This window comes from Microcaecilia unicolor, chromosome 5 (assembly GCF_901765095.1).
Source record: "Microcaecilia unicolor chromosome 5, aMicUni1.1, whole genome shotgun sequence".
NCBI lineage: Eukaryota > Metazoa > Chordata > Amphibia > Gymnophiona > Siphonopidae > Microcaecilia > Microcaecilia unicolor.
The window spans coordinates 343,254,865-343,276,621 of record NC_044035.1 but is presented as its reverse complement, the minus strand read 5'-3'; the positions used below and the strand labels follow the sequence as shown (position 1 = coordinate 343,276,621).

General features: G+C 44.2%; 1 protein-coding gene across 1 annotated transcript in view; it reads right to left on the bottom strand.

Moving 5' to 3' along the window:
* LOC115471366 (cadherin-13-like) overlaps positions 1 to 21,757 on the bottom strand; it is a 439,543-nt gene that overhangs the window by 31,787 nt on the left and 385,999 nt on the right. Inside the window, 2 exon segments of the mRNA XM_030205063.1 lie at positions 3,250 to 3,431; positions 3,434 to 3,457. Coding sequence (XP_030060923.1) covers positions 3,250 to 3,431; positions 3,434 to 3,457 — 206 coding nt within the window.

The window sequence follows — 21,757 nt, the reverse complement described above, 5'->3', positions numbered from 1 at the left end:
TTCTTTGAGTGTCCGGGCGCATCACTAATTATCTAATTTACATGCAATTTAAATACTAGCCTCTGTGGCACTCACTGATACCCAAGCTGGAGTCCTCCGAGCATCCAATGTTAGCAAATACGGGCGCTACGCCAGCGCTGAAGGCCTCTAGCACCCGTATTTGCTTCTGAGCATCTGAGAACCAGTGCATAGTTACTTGGCATGCCCTGACCCACCCACCCACCCACACCCCTTCCACAGTCATGCTCCCCCCCCTGGAGTTGTGTGCTAAAGAAATTAGGTGCTAGTTTTACAGAATAGTGGTGTAAGTCATTTACGTAGGTAACTACATATTAGTGCTAATTAATGCTTGTCGACACCAGTTATTGGTACTTAACACCAATAATTTTGTTATGCGTGTAAATGATCTATACAGGCCCAATTAGAAACATAGAAACATGATGGCAGATAGAGGCCATATGACCCATCCAGTCTGCCCATCCTCTGTAACCCCTAATTCTTCCTGTTCCTAAGCGATACCACATGCTTATCCCATGCCTTTTTAAATTCTGGAACAGATCGTCGACTTCACCACCTCCACCAGGAGGCCATTCCACACCTCCACCACCCTTTCTGTGAAATAATACTTCCTTACATAAGTACATAAGTAATGCCACACTGGGAAAAGACCAAGGGTCCATCGAGCCCAGCATCCTGTCCACGACAGCGGCCAATCCAGGCCAAGGGCACCTGGCAAGCTTCCCAAACGTACAAACATTCTATACATGTTATTCCTGGAATTGTGAATTTTTCCCAGGTCCATTTAGTAGTGGTTTATGGATTTGTCCTTTAGGAAACCGTTTAACCCCTTTTTAAACTCTGCCAAGCTAACCGCCTTCACCACGTTCTCCAGCAACGAATTCCAGAGTTTAATTATGCGTTGGGTGAAGAAAACTTTTCTCCGATTTGTTTTAAATTTATTACACTGTAGTTTCATCGCATGCCCCCTAGTCCTAGTATTTTTGGAAAGCGTGAACAGAAGCTTCACATCCACCTGTTCCACTCCACTCATTATTTTATAGACCTCTATCATATCTCCCCTCAGCCGTCTCTTCTCCAAGCAAGCTGAAAAGCCCTAGCCTCCTTAGTCTTTCTTCATAGGGAAGTTGTCCCATCCCCGCTATAATTAGTCGCCCTTCGCTTCACCTTTTCCAATTCTACTATATCTTTCTTGAGATGCGGAGACCAGAATTGAACACATACTGTACTCAGGGTGCGGTCGCACCATGGAGCGATACAACGGCATTATAACATCCTCACACCTGTTTTCTCAATACCTTTCCTAATAATACCCAACATTCTATTCGCTTTCCTAGCCGCAGCAGCACACTGAGCAGAAGGTTACTCCTTAGCTTATTCCCTCTTAACTTTGTCATATGCCCCCTCATTCCAGAGCTCTCCTTCATTTGAAAAAGGCTCTCTTCCTGTACATAAATGCCCTTGAGATATGTAAACGTCTCTATCATGTCTCCTCTCTCCCTCCTCTCTTCCAGCGTATACATGTTGAGGTTCATAAGCCTGTCCCTATAATTTTTGCATTCAAGACTGCTTACTAATTTCGTAGCCGCCCTCTGGACCGACTCCATCCTGTTTATATCTTTCCGTAGGTGCGGTCTCCAGAACTGCACGAAGTACTCCAAATGGGGCCTCACCAGAGACTTATACAACGGCACTATCACCTCCTTTTTCCTGCTGGTCATGCCTCTCTTTATGCACCCCAGGGGCGTATCTGCGTGGGGCCACAGGGGCCTGGGCCCCCGCAGATTTCGCCCTGGACCCCCCTACCATCGACCCTCTCCACCTCCCCCTCACTCCCGCACGCCCGCCACCAACCCGTCGCCGATCTTTGCTGGCGGGGGACCCCAAGCCCCCGCCAGCCGAAGTCCTCTCTTCCGTGCAGGATGCAAGTTGCAACGCTTCCTGTTCTTCTGAGTCTGATGTCCTGCACGTACAACGTGCAGAACGTCAGACTCAGAATTTGGAACTCAGTCTGACGTCCTGCGCGTTGTACGTGCAGGACGTCAGACTCCGAAGAACAGGAAGCATTGCAACTTGCAGTCTGCATGGAAGAGAGGACCTCGGCTGGCGGGGGGGTTGGGGTCCCCCGCCAGCAAAGGTAAGTGACAGCAGCGGGGGAGGGTTGGCGGTGGCGGGAGGGGGTGGAGAGTGTCATTGGTGGCGAGGGGGGGGGTCTGGCAGTGGCGGGGGGGAAATGGCGGGGGGGGGGGGGGATCAGTGGCGCCGGGGGGGGGGGGGGTAAAATGTGCCTCCTCCCTCTGGCTCTGGCTCTGGCCCCCCCTACCGCCAGAGTCCAGATACGCCCCTGATACACCCAAGCATCCTTCTGGCTTTGGCCGTCACTTTTTCTACCTGTTTGAAAGCTTTTTTACTGCTGTTTATAGAACTGGGAGGTTTGTGCTCCTGGGTTGTTAAGCCAAGGTTTTAGCTTAATCCTTTGGTTCCTCACTCTCCTCTATTCAGAAACAGGCCTCGTGCCTTGTTCTTTCCTTCTCCTTGACCTCTGGGTTAGAGAAGACGCAAGATCCTCACTGTGCTCTGGGTGGGAAGCCTGCTCTTATCTCCTACATCTCTGGACTTTCCTGTGGAAGGAAGGCACCTGGCACCACTCCACCCTCAGATTTATATTTCCCTCCAGTTCTGAAGAACATCTACCACCGGGATCTCCCAGACTAGCCAACTCCCTCAGTACCTTTCAGTGGTACCAATCTGGAGCAGGCACCCAAATGTTCCTTTTATTGTGTCCTGCAATATCACATTTGATCATATCGTCTTCCAAGTTTGTTCAGCACCTTTTCCCAGAAACAAAGTGAGAATAATCCTTTAACACATTTGGACCTAATTTGGTACCTGAAAGCATTTGCACGTTTTACGTTGCAAAATAAATGATTCCATTTTGGTCCATATGAGTCTTCAGCAAGGAGAATTAGAACCAATATTGATAGATCCTTAGTATTAACAAAAGACTATGCAAATCCATTCCTCCAGGTTTGCAAACACATCTGTTTTTCAGGATAGATGCAAAAGGACCTTCGTTAAACACATACTGGCACGTACGCAAAATCAGATACTGTACGTGTTACACATTTTGATTATTTTTGAAAATCGGTTTATTGCCCCCAAGGCTGGATTTGCACACTCTTGCAGTAATGGTGCTTTTGATGCGCCATTCTGTGCTTTGACACGTGTTACCTTTAGAGAGTTATGCCTCGTCTTCCCTCCGATGAGCTTCACTTCTGCCATGTCTTCAGCATGGGCAGAGTGCGCGTGGATGAATAACGCCCGGCCGGCTTCCGTTACATTTTTCATTGCAACGACAGAGCCATCAGGTTCCACCTTAAAGTTTGGATTAGAAACTTCAAAGAACAATTTTCATTCCCCTGGCAGTCGTCAAATTGCACTAGAAAAAAAAAAACAAAGAAAAGGAGAAAGGATGTCTATTAGCTTGTTAAACCAATCTTTATTTTTCCTTTTTCTTTACATAAGTTGCATATTCAGTACAACTTCTTCCAGCATCAAAGGTTTCTCAGCTAGGGCAAAAATGGCTACACCGTTACCTTTTAAGTGTTTCCTGTTCCTATTCCACAAGGGGATACAATCTTATTTCCTGTAAGGACAGTGCCAGGGGTGTACAATTGTTGGAGAAGGGCACAGAACCAACACTTGAATTTCTTTTCTCATCAGTGTAGCACAACTCCCTTCACTGGCTTCTCTTGCTTCTTCAAAAATACCACTATACCCAACTGGCAACTTCTAATTTGTGGAGGAGTGGCCTAGTGGTTAGGGTGGTGGGCTTTGGTCCTGAGGAACTGAGTTCGATTCCCACTTCAGGCACCGGCAGCTCCTTGTGACTCTGGGCAAGTCACTTAACCCTCCATTGCCCCATGTAAGCCGCATTGAGCCTGCCATGAGTGGGAAAGCGCAGGGTACAAATGTAACAAAAATAAAATAGATACTATTGGAGATTCTATATGGAATGTTGCTACTATTAGAGATTCTACATGGAATGTTGCTATTCCACTAGCAACATTCCATGTAGAAGTCAGCCCTTGCAGATTACCAATGTGGCCGCGCAGGCTTCTGCTTCTGTGAGTCTGACGTCCTGCACGTAGCAGGACGTCAGACTCACAGAAACAGAAGCCTGCGCAGCCTTCTACATGGAATGTTGCTAGTGGAATAGCAACATTCCATGTAGAATCTCAAATAGTAGCAACAGTGGAGGAGTGGCCTAGTGGTTAGGGTGGTAGACTTTGGTCCTGGGGAACTGAGTTCGATTCCCACTTCAGGCACAGGCAGCTCCTTGTGACTCTGGGCAAGTCACTTAACCCTCCATTGCCCCATGTAAGCTGCATTGAGCCTGCCATGAGTGGGAAAGTGCAGGGTACAAATGTAACAAAAATAAAATAAATAAATAAAAATACAAAGAGGAAAAAGGACTTCAGTGGCTTAGGTCACGTCTGATATAAGACTTGGCCTAATGACCCACCCTACTTCATCATCAGTCCTAAAAAAAAAAACCTCCTGTACTTAATACAACATTACTTTAATTCGGTAACAATTTTTTTCTTCTTGATATATTAAAGTACAATTAGCATTCGTTTCTCCAGGTACTTATCTATGCCACTGAAGTCCTTTTTCCTCCTTGTATTTTTTACTTAGCAAATTAGAAGTTACTTGCCAGTTGGGTATAATGATTTCTTTTTTTGTGTCATTTTCAGATTGACAAGCTAGAGGAAAAAAAACACATTTTGAGATAGATTCTATAAAAGGAACCAAAAACCCCCCGCTTAAGTCGCCGAAGTTGTGCTTAAATTTAGGGCTGTCCATTTGCACCAACGAAAATGTGATGTAAATACCTGGGCCTAAATCTAGGAATCCCTTATTCTACAATTACAAAAGAAGCAGGAGAGAAACAGACGCAGTGACCACAGACCCTGAAGCAGGACCCGAACCTCTGGCCGCAGTCGGCCAGACTGTACTACTGCAAACATAAGTTTCAAGAGTCTGAACATCTCGCAGTGACGTCCTTCCAATTAACAGATCAGCTTTTGTTTTAAGGAGCAAGAGGGTATAATTATAGACATACAGAGAAGCTAAGTTATTATGTATCAGTACCCTTATACGGTCTGTGCCAGAGCCGGTGGTGGGAAGCGGGACTGGTGGTTGGGAGGCAGGGATAGTGCTGGGAAGACTTATACGGTCTGTGCCAGAGCCGGTGGTGGGAGGCAGGGATAGTGCTGGGCAGATTTATACGGTCTGTGTCAGAGCCGGTGGTGGGAGGCGGGGCTGGTGGTTGGGAGGCGGGGATAGTACTTGGCAGACTTTTACGGTCTGTGCCAGAGCCAGTGGTGGGAGGCGGGGCTGGTGGTTGGGAGGCGCGGATAGTGCTGGGCAGACTTATACGGTCTGTGCCCTGAAGAACACAGGTACAAATCAAAGTAGGGTATACACAAAATTAGCACATATGAGTTATCTTGTTGGGCAGACTGGATGGACCGTGCAGGTCTTTTTCTGCTGTCATCTACTATGTTACTATGTATCAGTACCCCTAAATATTTAAAGTACAGCACCACCTAAAGTGGGTTATCACTTAACTGGGGAAAGGACTGGGGGACAGTTCTGCAGTTCCACCTGTGAGCAGCAGGGCATCAACACCGAATCGCTAAAATTTACCGTGTAGCTGGAAACTTCATTTCATACCTCATTTGCTCTGCAAATATTCACTGTAGTCTCAACAGATGCAGTTTTTTGGGTGGGTAAGCTTGCAAAATTATTCAGGAACAGAATCCAAACTCTCTCTCTCTCTTTTTTTTTTTTTAAGCAAAGATGAGGGATTTTCTCTTAACTAGGGCCCTAGATGGTTGTTTGATAGCGACAAAGATTCATAGCCTGAGAAAACAATTTTTCCCCTTTTAACTCTTTTAAAAGTTATTTATGAGAGAAGCGGTAATGCCTAGTGTGGGAATTTGGCAAACAACTCACTCCAGTACAGTAACACATTAAAAACTTTGGATTACCATATACAGAAATGATTCAGTCCAACACTGGCAGCTTTAAGCAAGAGAAACTGTTAAATGCGGTTCTTGCATCAAAGTAAAATGGAAAATTAAGTTCCACCATGGAGTTACAGATGAGGGGTGCATTGTAATATGTTAGACTGCAGTGCTGTATAACATAAAACAAGACATACACAATATAGCTTTGCGTAATCCCAGGATAACAAGGCTCAATGACACATGAGGGTCTGCATTTTCACAGCAGTCTGTATGTTAATTATTCCATCCGTGGTGCAGTGCTGTTGAGAGTTGTATAATTATGTTTTATTCCTGCTGCACGGCCCTTTAGAAAAAGGCTGCCCTGATATAAAACTGCCATTTAAACCTAGCGATGGCCAACTTAATAAGCGGAATCATTACAAAAAGAAGGGAGTGAACAAGCCCCCCCAAAAATGCTAACACCGTGGTAAGGTTTTGACCAAAATCATTTTATGGAGGGAAGAGAAAGAGTTTACAGGATTAAACCTTGACAAGAAGCATTCTTGATTCTTGGCGCTTTGCCCTGTTGCTCTCCATAAAATATGCCAGTCATAGAGTATATTAACACATTTCTAATGATTTAGTGGTCTACTAATAATGTATAACTGTTAAATCTGACACCTACTGAGTTGGAAAGTTGAATATATTAAAGATAAGTTACTTAGCAACACTAAAAAAAAAATAAATAAAACAAGGTTTCGACTTCAAACCTTAGTTGAGAATTTATAATGTCGTATATCTAAACCCTAGGGCAGTGGTTCCCAAACCTGGTCCTGGAGACGCCCCAGCCAATCAGGTTTTCAGGATATCCACAATGAATATTCATGAGATAGATTTGCATGCAACAGAGGCATTGTGGGTATCCTGAAAAACTGACTGGCTGGGGTGCTCCAGGACCAGGTTTGGGAACCACTGCCCTGTGGTCTGCATTTCCTCTCACATTTATATTGTAAGATTGATATCTCTAATTTTCAATACATCTGGGGTTTGTAGTTTTTTGTACGCTGTAGAAATCACAGAGTTTTGCATATGAAATTACTAGTGAATCTCTTTCCCTTGCACTGGATGTCCCCTCTTCCATAGGTAGCATTATCAGTTGAAGAAGCGTTACCATTTGGATTTGGCATGCCATCACAAACAGTAAAACAGAAACTTGGTACTTAATCTCAGATCCATTAGCCCCTCTTTCTTTGGCGTGTTATTGCATGCCTAAGGTTTAGAAATGATGGCCAAAATGTAAGTGACCATAAGTACATAAGTACTGCCACAATGGGAAAAGACCAAGTGTCCATCGAGCCCAGCATCCTGTCCACGACAGCGGCCAATCCAGGCCAAGGGCACCTGGCAAGCTTCCCAAACGTACAAACATTCTATACATGTTATTCCTGGAATTGTGGATTTTTCCCAAGTCCATTTAGTACTGGTTTATGGGCTTGTCCTTTAGGAAACCGTCTAACCCCTTTTTAAACTCTGCTAAGCTAGCCGCCTTCACCACTTTCTCCGGCAACGAATTCCAGAGTTTAATTACGCATTGGGTGAAGAAACATTTTCTCTGATTTGTTTTAAATTTACTACGTGTAGTTTCATCGCATGCCCCCTAGTCCTAGTATTTTTGGATAGCATGAACAGACGCTTCACATCCACCTGTTCCATTCCACTCATTATTTTATATACCTCTATCATGTCTCCCCTCAGCCGTCTCTTCTCCAAGCTGTATAGCCCTATCCTCCTTAGTCTTTCTTCATAGGGAAGTCGTCCCATCCCCGCTATCATTTTAGTCGCCCTTCGCTGCACCTTTTCCAATTCTATTATATCTTTCTTGAGATGCGGCGACCAGAATTGAACACAATACTCAAGGTGCGGTCAGACTATGGAGCGATACAACGGCATTATAACATCCTCAGGAAATGCCCAAGTATTGATGATCAACTACCCTAGCATGTGAAGAGGATTAATAATGGGTGAGAATTGTCTCTCTCCTCTGGAAATGACCAGGAGAAGAGCAAGAGATATCACTAAACCTAGAGGCTTTTTTTGGAAGGAACTTGGTCTTCGTCTCCATTCTGTGGAACAAGCTTCCTATATCCTTGAGGATAGAAAAATCCTATATGAGATTTTCAACACTCAGAAAAACCCATTTATTCATTCCTATTGTTGGAAAACAGACTACCAATTCAACCTGAGACTAGGGAAGACATGTCTGTTTTAGCCATTTATTTACCAGGATTTATTAACTGCCTTTAGGAAAAGATACACCCAAGGCATAAAACTCAGAATTTTGTTAATAACACAGCAATAGTGAAAGAACCAAATATAACCATTAATACAATCATTACAAATTCTAAAACAACCGTTGCTATATCAATTTTCAGTCTTTATTAAATACTTTTCTTTACCACTATTAATTCTTTTTCACAATATTGTTTGAAACTCCCCAATCACTATCATTCATACTCATTCATGCAATCCACGATCAAACTACATAAAATAACATTAATTCATACACATATCAGTACTAACAACTCCAAACAGTGAATGGTTCCACATAGTCTTTAGTAATTTAACAGTTCAAAATTCTTCATCTGTAAATTTTTGATCTTTCATTCCACATTTCCAGGTAATACCAGGACTCCCTCTTGTAAACTCACGTTGTGTTCAACAGGAATTGTTAAACATTCCCTGGTAAATTCCTTCTGCAAAGGTTCCAAATAACATTTCCCACCACGAGCCGTAGACTCTGGTTCTTATTAGAATGTAACCAATTTGGAGTAGATAAAGAAAGTCTCTAATCTTTACATATAATAGTTCATTTCTTAGTAAGGTAGCCACAATCAGGCTCTTACATGAAAAGCTGTCCACTTCTCATTGAGGCAACCACAATCGGACCCTACACGATCGTGTTTTGCTATACAAGTGTCTTCAGGGGTCTTATGTACTAGAGCAAACAACAACAAAGGAAAGGAACAGTGTGTGGATTAACTGTTCTTGCCTCTTTTTTGTCATGAAAAAAGTTGACTAGTTTGCTGTAAATACACTGAGATGGAAGCGGGCCATAGAGCCTATTGCCTTCAGTCAAGATGTGGCATACCTTGAGTGAAGTGTGTGTGTAGTCATGTGTATGTTTGTGCACACGCGTACATAGTCCAAGAAGTTGGCCTCTAAGAACAGGACTCACTGACCGAGGATGCAAGATGATTGAAGAAGATGAAGAGATAAGAAGAGGTCCCACAAGTGATGAGAAAGACATAACATAATAACAAGCAACACTTGTATACCGCCTATACCATTAGGTCAAGGTGGTTTACAATAAGAGAACATACATTAGGAAGAAAGACATGATCTAGTAACACACAATTCACAACAGTAAACCAGAGAGACCCCTGCTAATGTTTAGCAAATAACCAAGTTTTCAAAATGTTACAGAATCTCAAATGACTGCATTCTGAATTTATTGCAACAGGTAGTGCATTCTAACATCGTGGGTCATTCCATGTCAAGTGGTCTGGTGGTCCCTGCGCGAAGGCTGCAGTATGGGGTCAAACAGATTACTATATCTCAGCAAGTATTGCATCGACGAACGTAAAACTTTACCAATGTTCATTGGGGACATGTATGAATGTTCACAGAAAATTTCATCGAAATCCGTGATGGTCGCGCAGGGATCACCAGACAACTTGACATGGAATGACCGGAGGTGCAACTCCTGTTCTGCCCCCATTTACATGGAGGCAGGTTGCTTGTTGTTTATATTGTCATCAAAATCCAAAGTGGTTTCACAATGTATCACTGTATGACTGTTCTTATGAACTTCTTCTTAGATAATGTACAATCTATTTTTCATACAACTCTGTTTTCAACGGCAGTCTTCTAGAAAGTGGATCCTCAAAAGACTTTACTTTATGGAGATTTCAAAGATTTTAAAGAGACAAGAATTCTTGGCACAGGAAAATGCCTCTGTTTGTGAGCGGACTGAATCTCTTTCAACTTAACAGACTCGCTGAACTGACTCTTCATTGGCAAAAAAAACCCAATATGCTTGCTTGTTTCTCCTTCTCTTTTTATTTATTTTTTATTTTTTTTGAATTTTTGATTTTTTACGTTTTTTAAATATTGGAGGCAGATCAAGCTGAAAACAAAAAAGACCCCAAATTTTACTTATCTTCAGGTCTCAACCAGCCTACGGGTCCCGTTTCGCCCTTGTATCTACATCAGCTTCGTCAGGGAAATATTTTTGTTGTTCAGACTATACTTCCAACATTTCTTGTAAGCGTCCTTTCCTGTATCGTTCTTGCTTCTCTCTGAATGTTTGTCATTCTGTAGTTCTCTCAGGTAGGTTCTTCCTGAGCACATGTCCCAGTTTTCTGTGAAAGGAATCTGTCTGCAGCATGCTTGTCTGTCAACTGTATCTAACACTCTACCTTGCTGCAGGAGCCTTTCAAAACCTTTAGAACAGGATCAGATTTTCACCTGTTTAAAAGTATTTACAAAATCCACTCTCTCAGCTCGGTGCTGAGATCTCCTGGCTTCTCTGGCATACAGCGTGAGCTAGTTGAAAACAGACTACAATCTGCAGGGCAGAGTCTCTTGTTCAAGACTTGTAAGTTATTTCCTTTGTTTGATTTTGCATTAAAGAAGATTTTGATTCAAGAGATCTGCGTCTTCACAGTGATGTTCCATACTCTGGTTTAACGGATGGCCAAGCTTAGTGTTTTGTGACAACACTTCAGCAAGGACTGTAACAACTCCTTTAAATGATCTCTTACATGGGGTCTTCAATCTAAAATCAAGAGCCACCAGTAGCTCAGCTCTATTAATATGAAGGGATTGAGTAAAGTGAGAAAATGTTTCTAATTTCAAATAAGAGGAGAAAAACTAGGCCTTAGACCAAACAAAATTTTGAAGGGACACCAAGAAGTTAAGGGCTCCTTTTACTAAGCAGTGGTAAGCCCAACACGGGCTTACCGCTCGCTATAACGGGCTTACCGCTCGCTATTACGGAAGTACCGCCAGGCTACCACAGCAGCCCGGCAGTTCTTCCCACCCCTACCGCATCGTCATTTCCGGCGCTACAAAAATGTATTTATTTTTGTAGCGCCGGACTGTACCCAGCAGTAATCGGGCAGTGCCACGTGCTGCCCAGTTACCGCCGGGTTAGCGCGTGAGTCCTTACTGCCACCTCAATGGCTCCCCCCCCCCCAAAAATAGTCGCGTAGCAAGTGCTTTACTTGCCGCCTGGCCATTTCCTACAGAAAATGGCGTGCACTGTAGGAGATGCATGTATTGGATGCGCACGGGTCCATTTTTCAGCGCACCTGAAAAAAAAGGCTTTTTTTAGGGGAGGGGGGGATGAAAATGGATGTGCGGCAAAATGAAAATTGTCGCACATCTATTTTGGGCCTGAGATCTTACCACCACCCATTCACTTAGCGGTAAGATCTAACAGCAACACGGGGGGCTGGATATCCAGTAGATCTCCAGCCCCCCCTACCCCCAACACCCAAAATATTAGCCCTGGTGGCCCAAGTGGGCTGCCACCTCAACCCCCATACTCCCTAGTGGTCTATCGAAGCCCTCCCCCGTACCTTTTGATGGAGGAGGGAGTAGCACACACCCTCCTCGTCCAGCGCTGCCTTCAAAACTGGTGGTGCACTGCCCTATCCAGTGCATCCCAACTAGGGAAGCCCTGCCCAGCACTTTCCAACCCCTATGTCACTGTTGCAGAGGGTGGTGCTTATGGGGAGGGGGGGTTCCTGCAAGCATGCAAATCCATTCCTTCTCAATGCTCTGTAAACCCTAACGCCAGCTCTGAGCTGGCATAGTGATTGCCACGGGAGCAGTGCCAAGGTTTGGTGCGTTGCCCACTGAGCATTGGGAAGGAATCGATAATACCCTGGTTTAGCGTGCATTTGCATGCTCATTGCATTCAGAGCCGGCAAGCGCATTGTTACACGTCCTCGCTGGCTCTGATCATCGGGTGGAAGCAAATGCAGAAGCTAGTACGGTGGTATTGGCCTCTAGTGCCTGCATTTGATTCTGATCATCGGGGCACAGGTGAGGAAAAAACACAAAGAGTGCTCCGGAGGAATCAGGGACCAACCAGAAACAGAAAAGATCAGCTTTAAATTGGGCCAGTGGGGTCTGAAGGCAAAGAGAAATTGGAAGAGCATTCCACAACCTGTGGCCTTGAACAGAGAAAGTACAGTGTCTAATGTGTTCGTGGATAGTATCACGATAACTGGGATTCACGAGTAGATGCTGAAATTAGAAAGACAATTCTATTAATTGTTCATGTGCAGTTACAAGTATCTTGCAGACACATAAGTGCACAGAACGGTGGAACGTATGTATGTAAGTGTATAATATGCTAATCTATAAAGGAGGAAAGAAAACACCGAGGTAAAGGAACAAAAAAAAAAACCATTATGGAGAAATCCAGGGCTGTTGATGTTTCTTCCAACAATAAACGCAGTTACTCATGAATAGGTAACACAGGAGATATTTACTGTCAAAACATCACTGAGACTCAATATGGATTCGTGTTTCAAGGTTGGTGCCTGCTTCAAGAGGCTGCCAGTGTAGATTAACACAGTTACTTTGTCTTGTATGATAAATGCAGTAGAACCAAAAGATGCTTTGTATTCCACCTCTGTAAAAAAATGCTGTAAACCGCTTTGGTTGTAACCTCAGAAAGGTGGTATATCGAGTCCCATCCCCTTTCCTTTGGAAAGCGTGATGATGCCGGGTTACACTTATAATAGGGTCCAGGTACCCAGATGCTGTTATATAACAGGCTCTCGTTATGTGACATCAGGGTGCTTAAAAGTAGGCATGCATTTCTAGAATTGTCCCCATATTTATTTTTATTAAGTTTTTTCTTTTTTCAGATCTATGTTGTGGTGCAGCCTCCGTTCCAGTCGCTGATGCCGGCATGCGAGGGGTACAGGGTGTCAGTGGCTGGAAAGGGGGATGCTAACTTCTTTGCTGCTCAGGCAGCACTGGGGCACTTCCAGGCAGTGGATCTCATTGGCTGGCGTGAATTGGGCATCCTCGCCAGCCAGCCATTCAACAATGGAGGAGGCCTGAGCCCATGGCTATGCCACGGATGCCAGGCTGGTCCAGGATCGGAGTTGTGGTGGATGCAGAAGTTATCTGAGAACTGCGGTGCTGGTATCTGAATAACTAATCTGCCATGCACTGCTTACTGCAACTCTGACCGCTTAGCTATTGGGGTACAACACAGAATATCAGCTGTATTCACGTGGAAGGGAATAATCGAACGGCGCCGGCGATCTATTTTGGCGGTGGCGCAACAGCTGGCCGGAACCGTATTATCAAAAAGATGGCCAGCCATCTTTTTTTTTCCGATAATACGGTTTAGACCGGCCAAATGCCTTGGATGTCGCTGGGTTTCAGATGGCCGGTTTTGTTTTTCAGCGATAATGGAAAAAAATGTTGGCCATCTCCAACCCGGCGACATCCAAGGCATTTGGTCGTGGGAGGAGCCAGCATTTGTAGTGCACTTACATGCCAGGACACCAACTGGGCACCCTAGGGGTCAGTGTGGTGGACTTCAGAAACAGCTCCCACATGCATAGCTCCCTTACTGTGGGTACTGAGCCCCCCCCAAACCGGAAGATCGCCGGCGAAAAGTTTCGATTATAAGCTGGATAGTCACTCAATTCTGCCCTCTATTTTTATATACAATTTTAAGTCCAATTACAATTCTATGTACACAGGATTCCTTTGCCAACAAATATATAACTTGTTTTAAATATCAGGTCTGTAAGAAGCTGATACTCAAAAGAATTTATTTCGTTAGCCAGACAAATCCTTCGGGGTCGATATTCAAGGCGATTTAACAAGCCAGAAATGGCTCCTGACCGGTTAAATCGCCTGTTTGGAGCTAACCGCTAATTTTCAGTGGCACCTAACTGAATTTGCATGCTCATTGGTAAGTGCCAGCAGCTGGCCTTACGGAATTTAAAGGGGGTTTGGACAGATTCCTGAGGGAAAAGTCCATTGAACATTTTTTTTTTTTTTTTGGGGGGGGGGGGGTTGCCGGGTTCTTGAAGCCTTTATTGGCCGCTGTCGGAGACAGGATGCTGGGCTTGATGGACCCTTGGTCTTTTCCCAGTATGGCGGTGCTTATGTAACAGAGTGGACACCCGGGAGGGAGTGAAAAACATGAAAAAGGATCTGAGGAAGCTAGAAGAATGGTCTAAGGTTTGGCAATTAAAATTCAATGCGAAGAAATGCAAAGTGATGCACTTAGGGAGTAGAACCCCACGAGAGACTTATGTGTTAGGCGGTGAGAGTCTGATAGGTACTGAGGGGGAGAGGGATCTTGGTGTGATAGTATCCGAGGATCTGAAGGCGACGAAACAGTGTGACAAGGCGGTGGCCGTAGCGAGAAGGTTGCTAGGCTGTATAGAGAGAGGAGTGATCAACAGAAGAAAGGAAGTGTTGATGCCCCTGTACAAGTCGTTGGTGAGGCCCACCTGGAGTATTGTGTTCAGTTTTGGAGGCCGTACCTTGCGAAGGATGTAAAAAAAATGGAAGCGGTGCAAAGAAAAGCTACGAGAATGGTACGGGATTTGCGTTCCAAGACGTATGAAGACAGACTTGCTGACCTGAACATGTATGCCCTGGAGGAAAGGAGGAACAGGGGTGATATGATACAGACGTTCAAATATTTGAAAGGTATTAATCCGCAAACAAATCTTTTCCGGAGATGGGAAGGCGGTAGAACGAGAGGACATGAAATGAGATTGAAGGGGGGCAGACCCAAAAAAGATGTCAGGAAGTATTTTTTCACAGAGAGAGTGGTGGATGCTTGGAATGCCCTCCCGCGGGAGGTGGTGGAGATGAAAACGGTAACGGAATTCAAACATGCGTGGGATATACATAAAGGAATCCTGTGCAGAAGGAATGGATCCTCAGGAGCTTAGCCGAAATTGGGTGGCAGAGCTCGTGGGGGGAAGAGGGATTGGTGTTTGGGAGGCGAGGATAGTGGTGGGCAGACTTATACGGTCTGTGCCAGAGCCTGAGGTGGGAGGCGGGACTGGTGGTGGGGAGGCGGGGAATAGTGCTGGGCAGACTTATACGGTCTGTGCCAGAGCCGGTGGTGGGAGGCGGGGCTGGTGGTTAGGAGGAGGGGATAGTGCTGGGCAGACTTATAAGGTCTGTGCCCTGAAAAAGACAGGTACAAATCAAGGTAAGGTATACACAAAAAAAAGGCACATGTGAGTTTATCTTGTTGGGCAGACTGGATGTACCGTGTAGGTCTTTTTCTGCCGTCATCTACTATGTTACTAAGCACCAAACTGAAAACTGGCTATTTTGGAGGCATTCCAGGGGGAGAGGTTGGCACTTGGCCGGTTAAGTGCCAACAAACTGACCAGATTAACTGTATAAACAGGACCACATAAAAGTCAGTCCTATCTTTATGTGGCAACCATCAGTTTAAGTGCTGACTATACCTGCTATTCGTTAGCCAGCTACAGAAACCCAGAAATTCAAAGCTGGTGCCCCGGACGTGGCCTGACATTAATTTCTGGGTTTAATGCGGAGGTCAGCAAAATGCCAATTGTAACTGGGTGAATATCGAGCCCTTCGTTTAAGAAATGTGCAGCTGGACAATCTGATATTTATTTTGCACTCTTACTTAGCGACTGTTGTGGCTGAAAAATGTATAAAGATAGCCTGATAACTCATCCGGAGATCTTTCAGCGGCAGCCACCCCGCTGAATGTCAGCCACTTATTTCTGCTGACTTGCATGTCCTACTTTCCCTGTGCTGAATGAAGGTCAGTTGACGCGAGCAGAGCTGTAGCTGTACAGTAAAGACCTGCAAACGCTCTGCCGAAGAACTGCATCGTTTTGCACAAGGTAGGCTTTCTAGTATTCTTTTATTTCTAGGTTTACTGTCGTCACATGGATTACGTTTTGCAGTCCAGTGTGTGCATGCACGATAAGCTGTCACCAGTGTTGCCAGATGGAAAAAAAATTTGTCACGCCCAAAGCCAGCCCAAAACCGCACAAAGTCAATTTGCATGTGAGTGACATCATTAATAAATATTAATCAGGTCATTTGCATACAAATGATGTCATTAAGCCTGCCTCCGTGGGGCTTCTACTGGCTGCGGCCGTGGGAAAACCAGCCAACTCGTAGCCAGCGGCCGCGGGAATAAAAACCACAGTGGGCGAAAAAACCACCGGCGAGGTTTAAAAAAGCCGCCCCAAAATCCCGCAACCCGCACGGGGCGTGAAAGAGCCGCAGCGGCTGGTGGAAAGGAGCCCAATTAGCCGAGAAACCCGTAGCCCTGGCAACAGTGGCTGTCAAAATTAGAGGAGGGCGTGCATGGAGCAGAAGTTACAATTCAAAATAAAGACATACGGGGGGGGGGGGGGGGGGGGGGCTCAGAGTAGGTAACCTGTAAGGAACAGCAGGTACAAAAATAAATGTATAGAGGCGTATAACCTGCACAGAGCAGTGGGTACAATCTTAAACAAAGGCATACAGGGGTAACTGCACAGAGCAGTAAGCACAACTCTAAATAATAGCATATGGGGGGGGGGGGAGGGGAAGGGTTACCTGCACAGACCAGCAGGCACAACTCTAGCCACCTTACTGGTTAAACCTAAACAGATTCTATTGGCCTGTCTTCCATCATTTGCTATGTTGCTATGGAGCTCATTTTCAAAAGAAAAAATAACACGTGGCATAAATCTGCATTTGGACGTTTTTCCTCACAAAAAACATCCAAATTGGTATTTTCAAAACCAATTTTTAGATGTTTTTCTATGAAGTCTGTCAGAAGTGTGTTCAAATCACAAAGGGGTGTGTCAGGGGCGTGTTAAGGGTGGGATCTGGGCGTTCCTAACACTTGGACATTTTTCAGCCATAACGCAACAAAACAGTCCAGGACTGAAACTAAGATGTTTTGAGCTAGACCTGTTTTTATAACGAATAAGGCACAAAAGGGTGCCTTAAATGACCAGATGACCACTGGAGGGAATTATGGATGAACTCTCCTTACTTTCCCCAGTGGTCACTAAACCCTCCCACTCCTAAAAAAAAAATGTGATTTAAAACATTACTTGCTAGCCTCAGATGTTATAGTCAGGTCCATTAGAACAGCATGCAGGTCCCTGGAGTAGCCTAGTGGTGGGTGCAGACAAGTGGACCCAGGCCCATACCTCCCCCTACCTGTTAAACTTCTGGGGGAAACTGTGAGCTCTGCAAAACTCACCGGAAACCCACTGTACCCACATATAGGTGCCTCCTTCACCCATAAGGGCTATGGTAGTGGTGTATAATCGGGAGGTGACGGGTTTTGGGTGGGGGGGCTCAGCAAATAAGATAAGGAAGTTATGGTGAGATGCGTACCTGGGAGCATTTCATGAAGTCCACTGCAGTGCCCCCTAAGGTGCCCTATTGCTTTCCTGGGACGTCAGGGGGACCAGTCTACTAAAAATGCTGGCTCCTCCTACATCCCAATGTCTTGATTTTGTGTGTTTTGCACTTAGGCTTTTTTTTTTTTTTTTAATGGACCAAAAAAACAAAACATCGAAATCACAAAACCTTCTTCTAAACAGTATTTTTGCAATACCAGCACCTGGACACATGGGACAATACCAGCACCTGGACACACAGATAAGTGTTGATTTCACCCACTTTGGTATAATGGGACGTTAAGCACAGCCGTGGCACTTTGTGCACCGCTTGATACTTGATTCGATATGGGAGTTATTGGATGTCTTGGAAGACAATGCGTAAGGAAATTGTGACATATACAAGTCATAGACACTCAAAAAATATTTGAAACTTGATAAAAAAAAAATAAACAAAGAAGTACAAATCAAAAAAATAATAAAAAAATAGGTAGGAAGGGGGATAGTCGATGATTACAATTGTCGCAAAAACAGGGGTTCATCTACATTGGTGTTACATAAAAAAAAATAACCCAACGACCATATGAGACTCTCCCTCAAGACCACTGTGTCATATGCATTCATTTAGAAGACACTAGATACTTCTGTTGGAAATTCTACTATTATCTGTATTGTATAACCCAGAAAGAAGCAGTGGAGTTTCCCAAGCCCATCTTAATAATGGCTTATGGAAAATGTTTGTTGTCCCTATTTTCTTCCCTTTATTTAAAGACACCTATATTTCTAATAGCTAATTACCAGCTGATAGAAATGCCCCTAATTGATTAAATGTGTAGCCTCCTAATTGATTCAAGGGCCTATAAATCAGAGAACAGGCTAAGGGTGGGTGGGAGTTGGGGTGAGTGGTAGGGAATTAAACTCTAAACTGAAGTTTCCCCTGGATTCCATATAGTGTGTCTAGTATTCCTCACTGAAATCCAAGCGCTGTGCTTTATATCAATACTATACTAACTTTTAAAAAGCCCCCTTAAATGTTAGCCTATGCAACTGTAACAGAGACTTCCCATATGCTAAGGAAAACCACTCCGTAAATTCCTTTGCTAAGTGAGCAGAGTAACTTAAAATAAAGTCCCCGAGGTTACCTATTTAATTCTCTGTCTACCTGTCCCCAAATTTAAAACCAGCTCTGACTTCATAAAATGCCCTTTCTTGATAATACACTCATGTGAGTGATTTACCCATGTTCACTCTGTCTTCTGAAAGAGCTCACACTCTTGATAACATTGCTCCCATGAAGAAAAACTACCCCCCACCCCCCCAAAAAACTTGAACAAACAAGTAATCCTATAAATGACACTCGAAATGACACAAAACAAAAATGTTCCGGCTGTACATCCCTAGCAATGAACGCAGAATTCCCTTTGAATATTGGCTTATGTTATCAAGTTGTGGGTGAAACCTTATTGGGACTAAGTTAATAGATCTATGATTACCGTTCAAGAGTTAAGCTCTCTTTATTAGGTCAGTGAAGAAAACAAGTGGCCTTACAAACAGCCAGACCTGCAGCCTGTGAAACAAACCAGTCGGCTGGAAAATTCTCACTTCAAGAAAAGACTCTTTTGTGATAAAGCGGAAAAGCTTGTTTCAACTTAGGCATATCGAAGTCCATCAGAACACAACATTAGATTCAGAACATTCTTCTTGCCTATATTAATTACGATTAGATACAAAAACTAGAGATCCTAGCATTTTTTTTTTTAATGCATCAGGTAAATAATGACATGTTGTTTCATGTGGTTAATATTCTCGAGTTGGATGATGATACACTTCTGCTCCGTACCTTGAAGTTTAATGAAATATCCACGTCTACTGCTGGCTAATCTGGTGATTTGTTAGGAGTGACAGCCTCAGACCTGTTTTTGCTTTCACTGAATTGAAGGCAGTTTGGAAGACAGATTACGACTATGACACTCAAGAGAGGGAGAACTCAGAAAATAATGAGTTTCTTATTTTTATCTAATTTAGATAAAGCTGACTGTAAGATGAGCATTTGTAATTTCAGGTAACAGAAGGTACCTTTTATTTACCAACCCCTTTTTACAAAGCTGCACTATGTATTTCTTTTACTAAGGTGCGCTGAAAAATGGTCTGCGCTGTTGTAGGCGTATGTATTGGACACGCGCAGGTGCATTTTTCAGCAGGCCTGCAAAAAAGGTCTCTTGTTAACGCCAATAATTGATTATTATTGTCTAATTATCTAGTTGAATTGACCAAAATTGTGCGCCCGACTTTGGTTGATTTTTACAGAATCCGGGGAAATGGGTGCCTACTGTGGAGGAGTGGCCTAGTGGCTAGAGCACTGGTCTTCCAATCCAGAGGTGGCCCGTTCAAATCCCACTGCTGCTCCTTGTAATCTTGGACAAGTCACTTAACCCTCCATTGCCTCAGATTCAAACTTAGATTGTGAGCCCTCCTGGGACAGAGAAATATCCAGTGTACCTGAATGTAACTCAACTTGAGCTACTACTGAAAAAGGTGTGAGCAAAAAATAATTAAATATTTGAGATTCTACATGGAATGTTAATCCACTAGCAACAACATTCCATGTAGAAGCCTGCCCTTGCTGATCAGCAATGCAGCCGCGCAGGCTTCTGCTCCTGTGAGAGGAGGAGTGGCCTAGTGGTTAGGGTGGTGGACTCGTGGTGGACTCTGGTCCTGAGGAACTGAGTTTGATTCCCACTTCAGGAACAGTTCCTTGTGACTCTGGGCAAGTCACTTAACCCTCCATTGCCCCAGGTACAAATAATTACCTGTATTGAGCCTGCATGAGTGGCAAAGCACAGGGAACAAATGTAACTAAAAAAAAAAAATTCTGACGTCCTACACATACGTGCAGGACGTCAGACTCACAGAAACAGAAGCCTGCGCGGCCGCATTGCTGATCTGCAAGGGCAGGCTTCTACATGGAATGTTGCTAGTATTTGAGATTCTACACAGAATGTTGCTGCTACTATTTGAGATTCTAGAATGTTGCTAGTGGAGGAGTGGCCTAGTGGTTAGAACACCAGTCTTGTAATCCAGAGGTGGCCGATCCAAATCCCACTGCTGCTTCTTGTGATCTTGGGCAAGTCACTTGTCTCAGGTACAAACTTAGATTGTGAGCCCTCCTGGGACAGAGAAATATCCAGAGTACCTGAACATAACTCACCTTGATCTACTTTGAGCAAAATCTAAATAAATAAATGGATGTGGGCTCCTAGTCATAGAATTATCATTTTACTTACTGAACATGACAGCATTATCATACACTAAGCACTACTAAATAGAAGCCTTACCCCTCCCTTTAACAAAGCCACGCTAATGGCTGCCGGTGCGGTAACGCAGACATAGGGGCCCTTTTACTAAGGCGCGAAGACGCCTATGCACGTCCAACATGCGTCAATTTGGAACTACCATTCGGCTACCGCATGCCCCGGGTGGTAATTCCATTTTTAAGCGCGTCTGATACGCGCAGCAGAAAATATTTATTTTCTACTGCATGGTGGCTAACCATGCAGTAATTGGCAGTGTAAGCACGCTGACAATTACTGCCTGGTTAATGAGTGAGACCTTACCACTAAGTCAATGGATGGTGGTAAGGTCTCAGGCCCAAAATGGACGCGCGCCAGTTTTCATTTTGCCACACGTCCATTTAAAGCAAAAATTTTAAAAAGCACTTTTTTATAGGAGCGCTGAAAAATGGATCAGCACACGCCCAAAACCTGCGCCTACACTACCGCAAGACATTTTGCAGCGCGCCTTTGTAAAACGACCCCTCGGTTTGCCATACTATGCTTTCTAAAATGTGATAATTCATCTCATAAGAATATTTCAATATTGGTTTTTTTCATCGGTGCCTCCACCTCATTTTTGCCAGAATTGCATGGCTCCTGATACAGGCGTTGGTCACCGAATCACAGCCATGTCATATGTATTTTCTGTGCCACGGTCACTGGATGACCCATTAAGCATTAAAATCTTTTTTTCTTCTGTGAGCTGTTTTCGTTCTGTTTGTCGCCTCACTAGTTTATCTTGTATGCAACATAAGCCATGGAAACGATCCATACTAAGAAGTATAAATAACGTTTGCATGTACTTTCCCAATGAAATTAGTGTAACTTATGCTCATTCTTGTAGCAGAAGGTAGACTTCTGAGGGTGCTTTTGTCTTTTCTCCTCTGCCCTTTCTACAGGTGCCAGATGGAAGAACAATTCCACGCACTCTTTTGTGAAA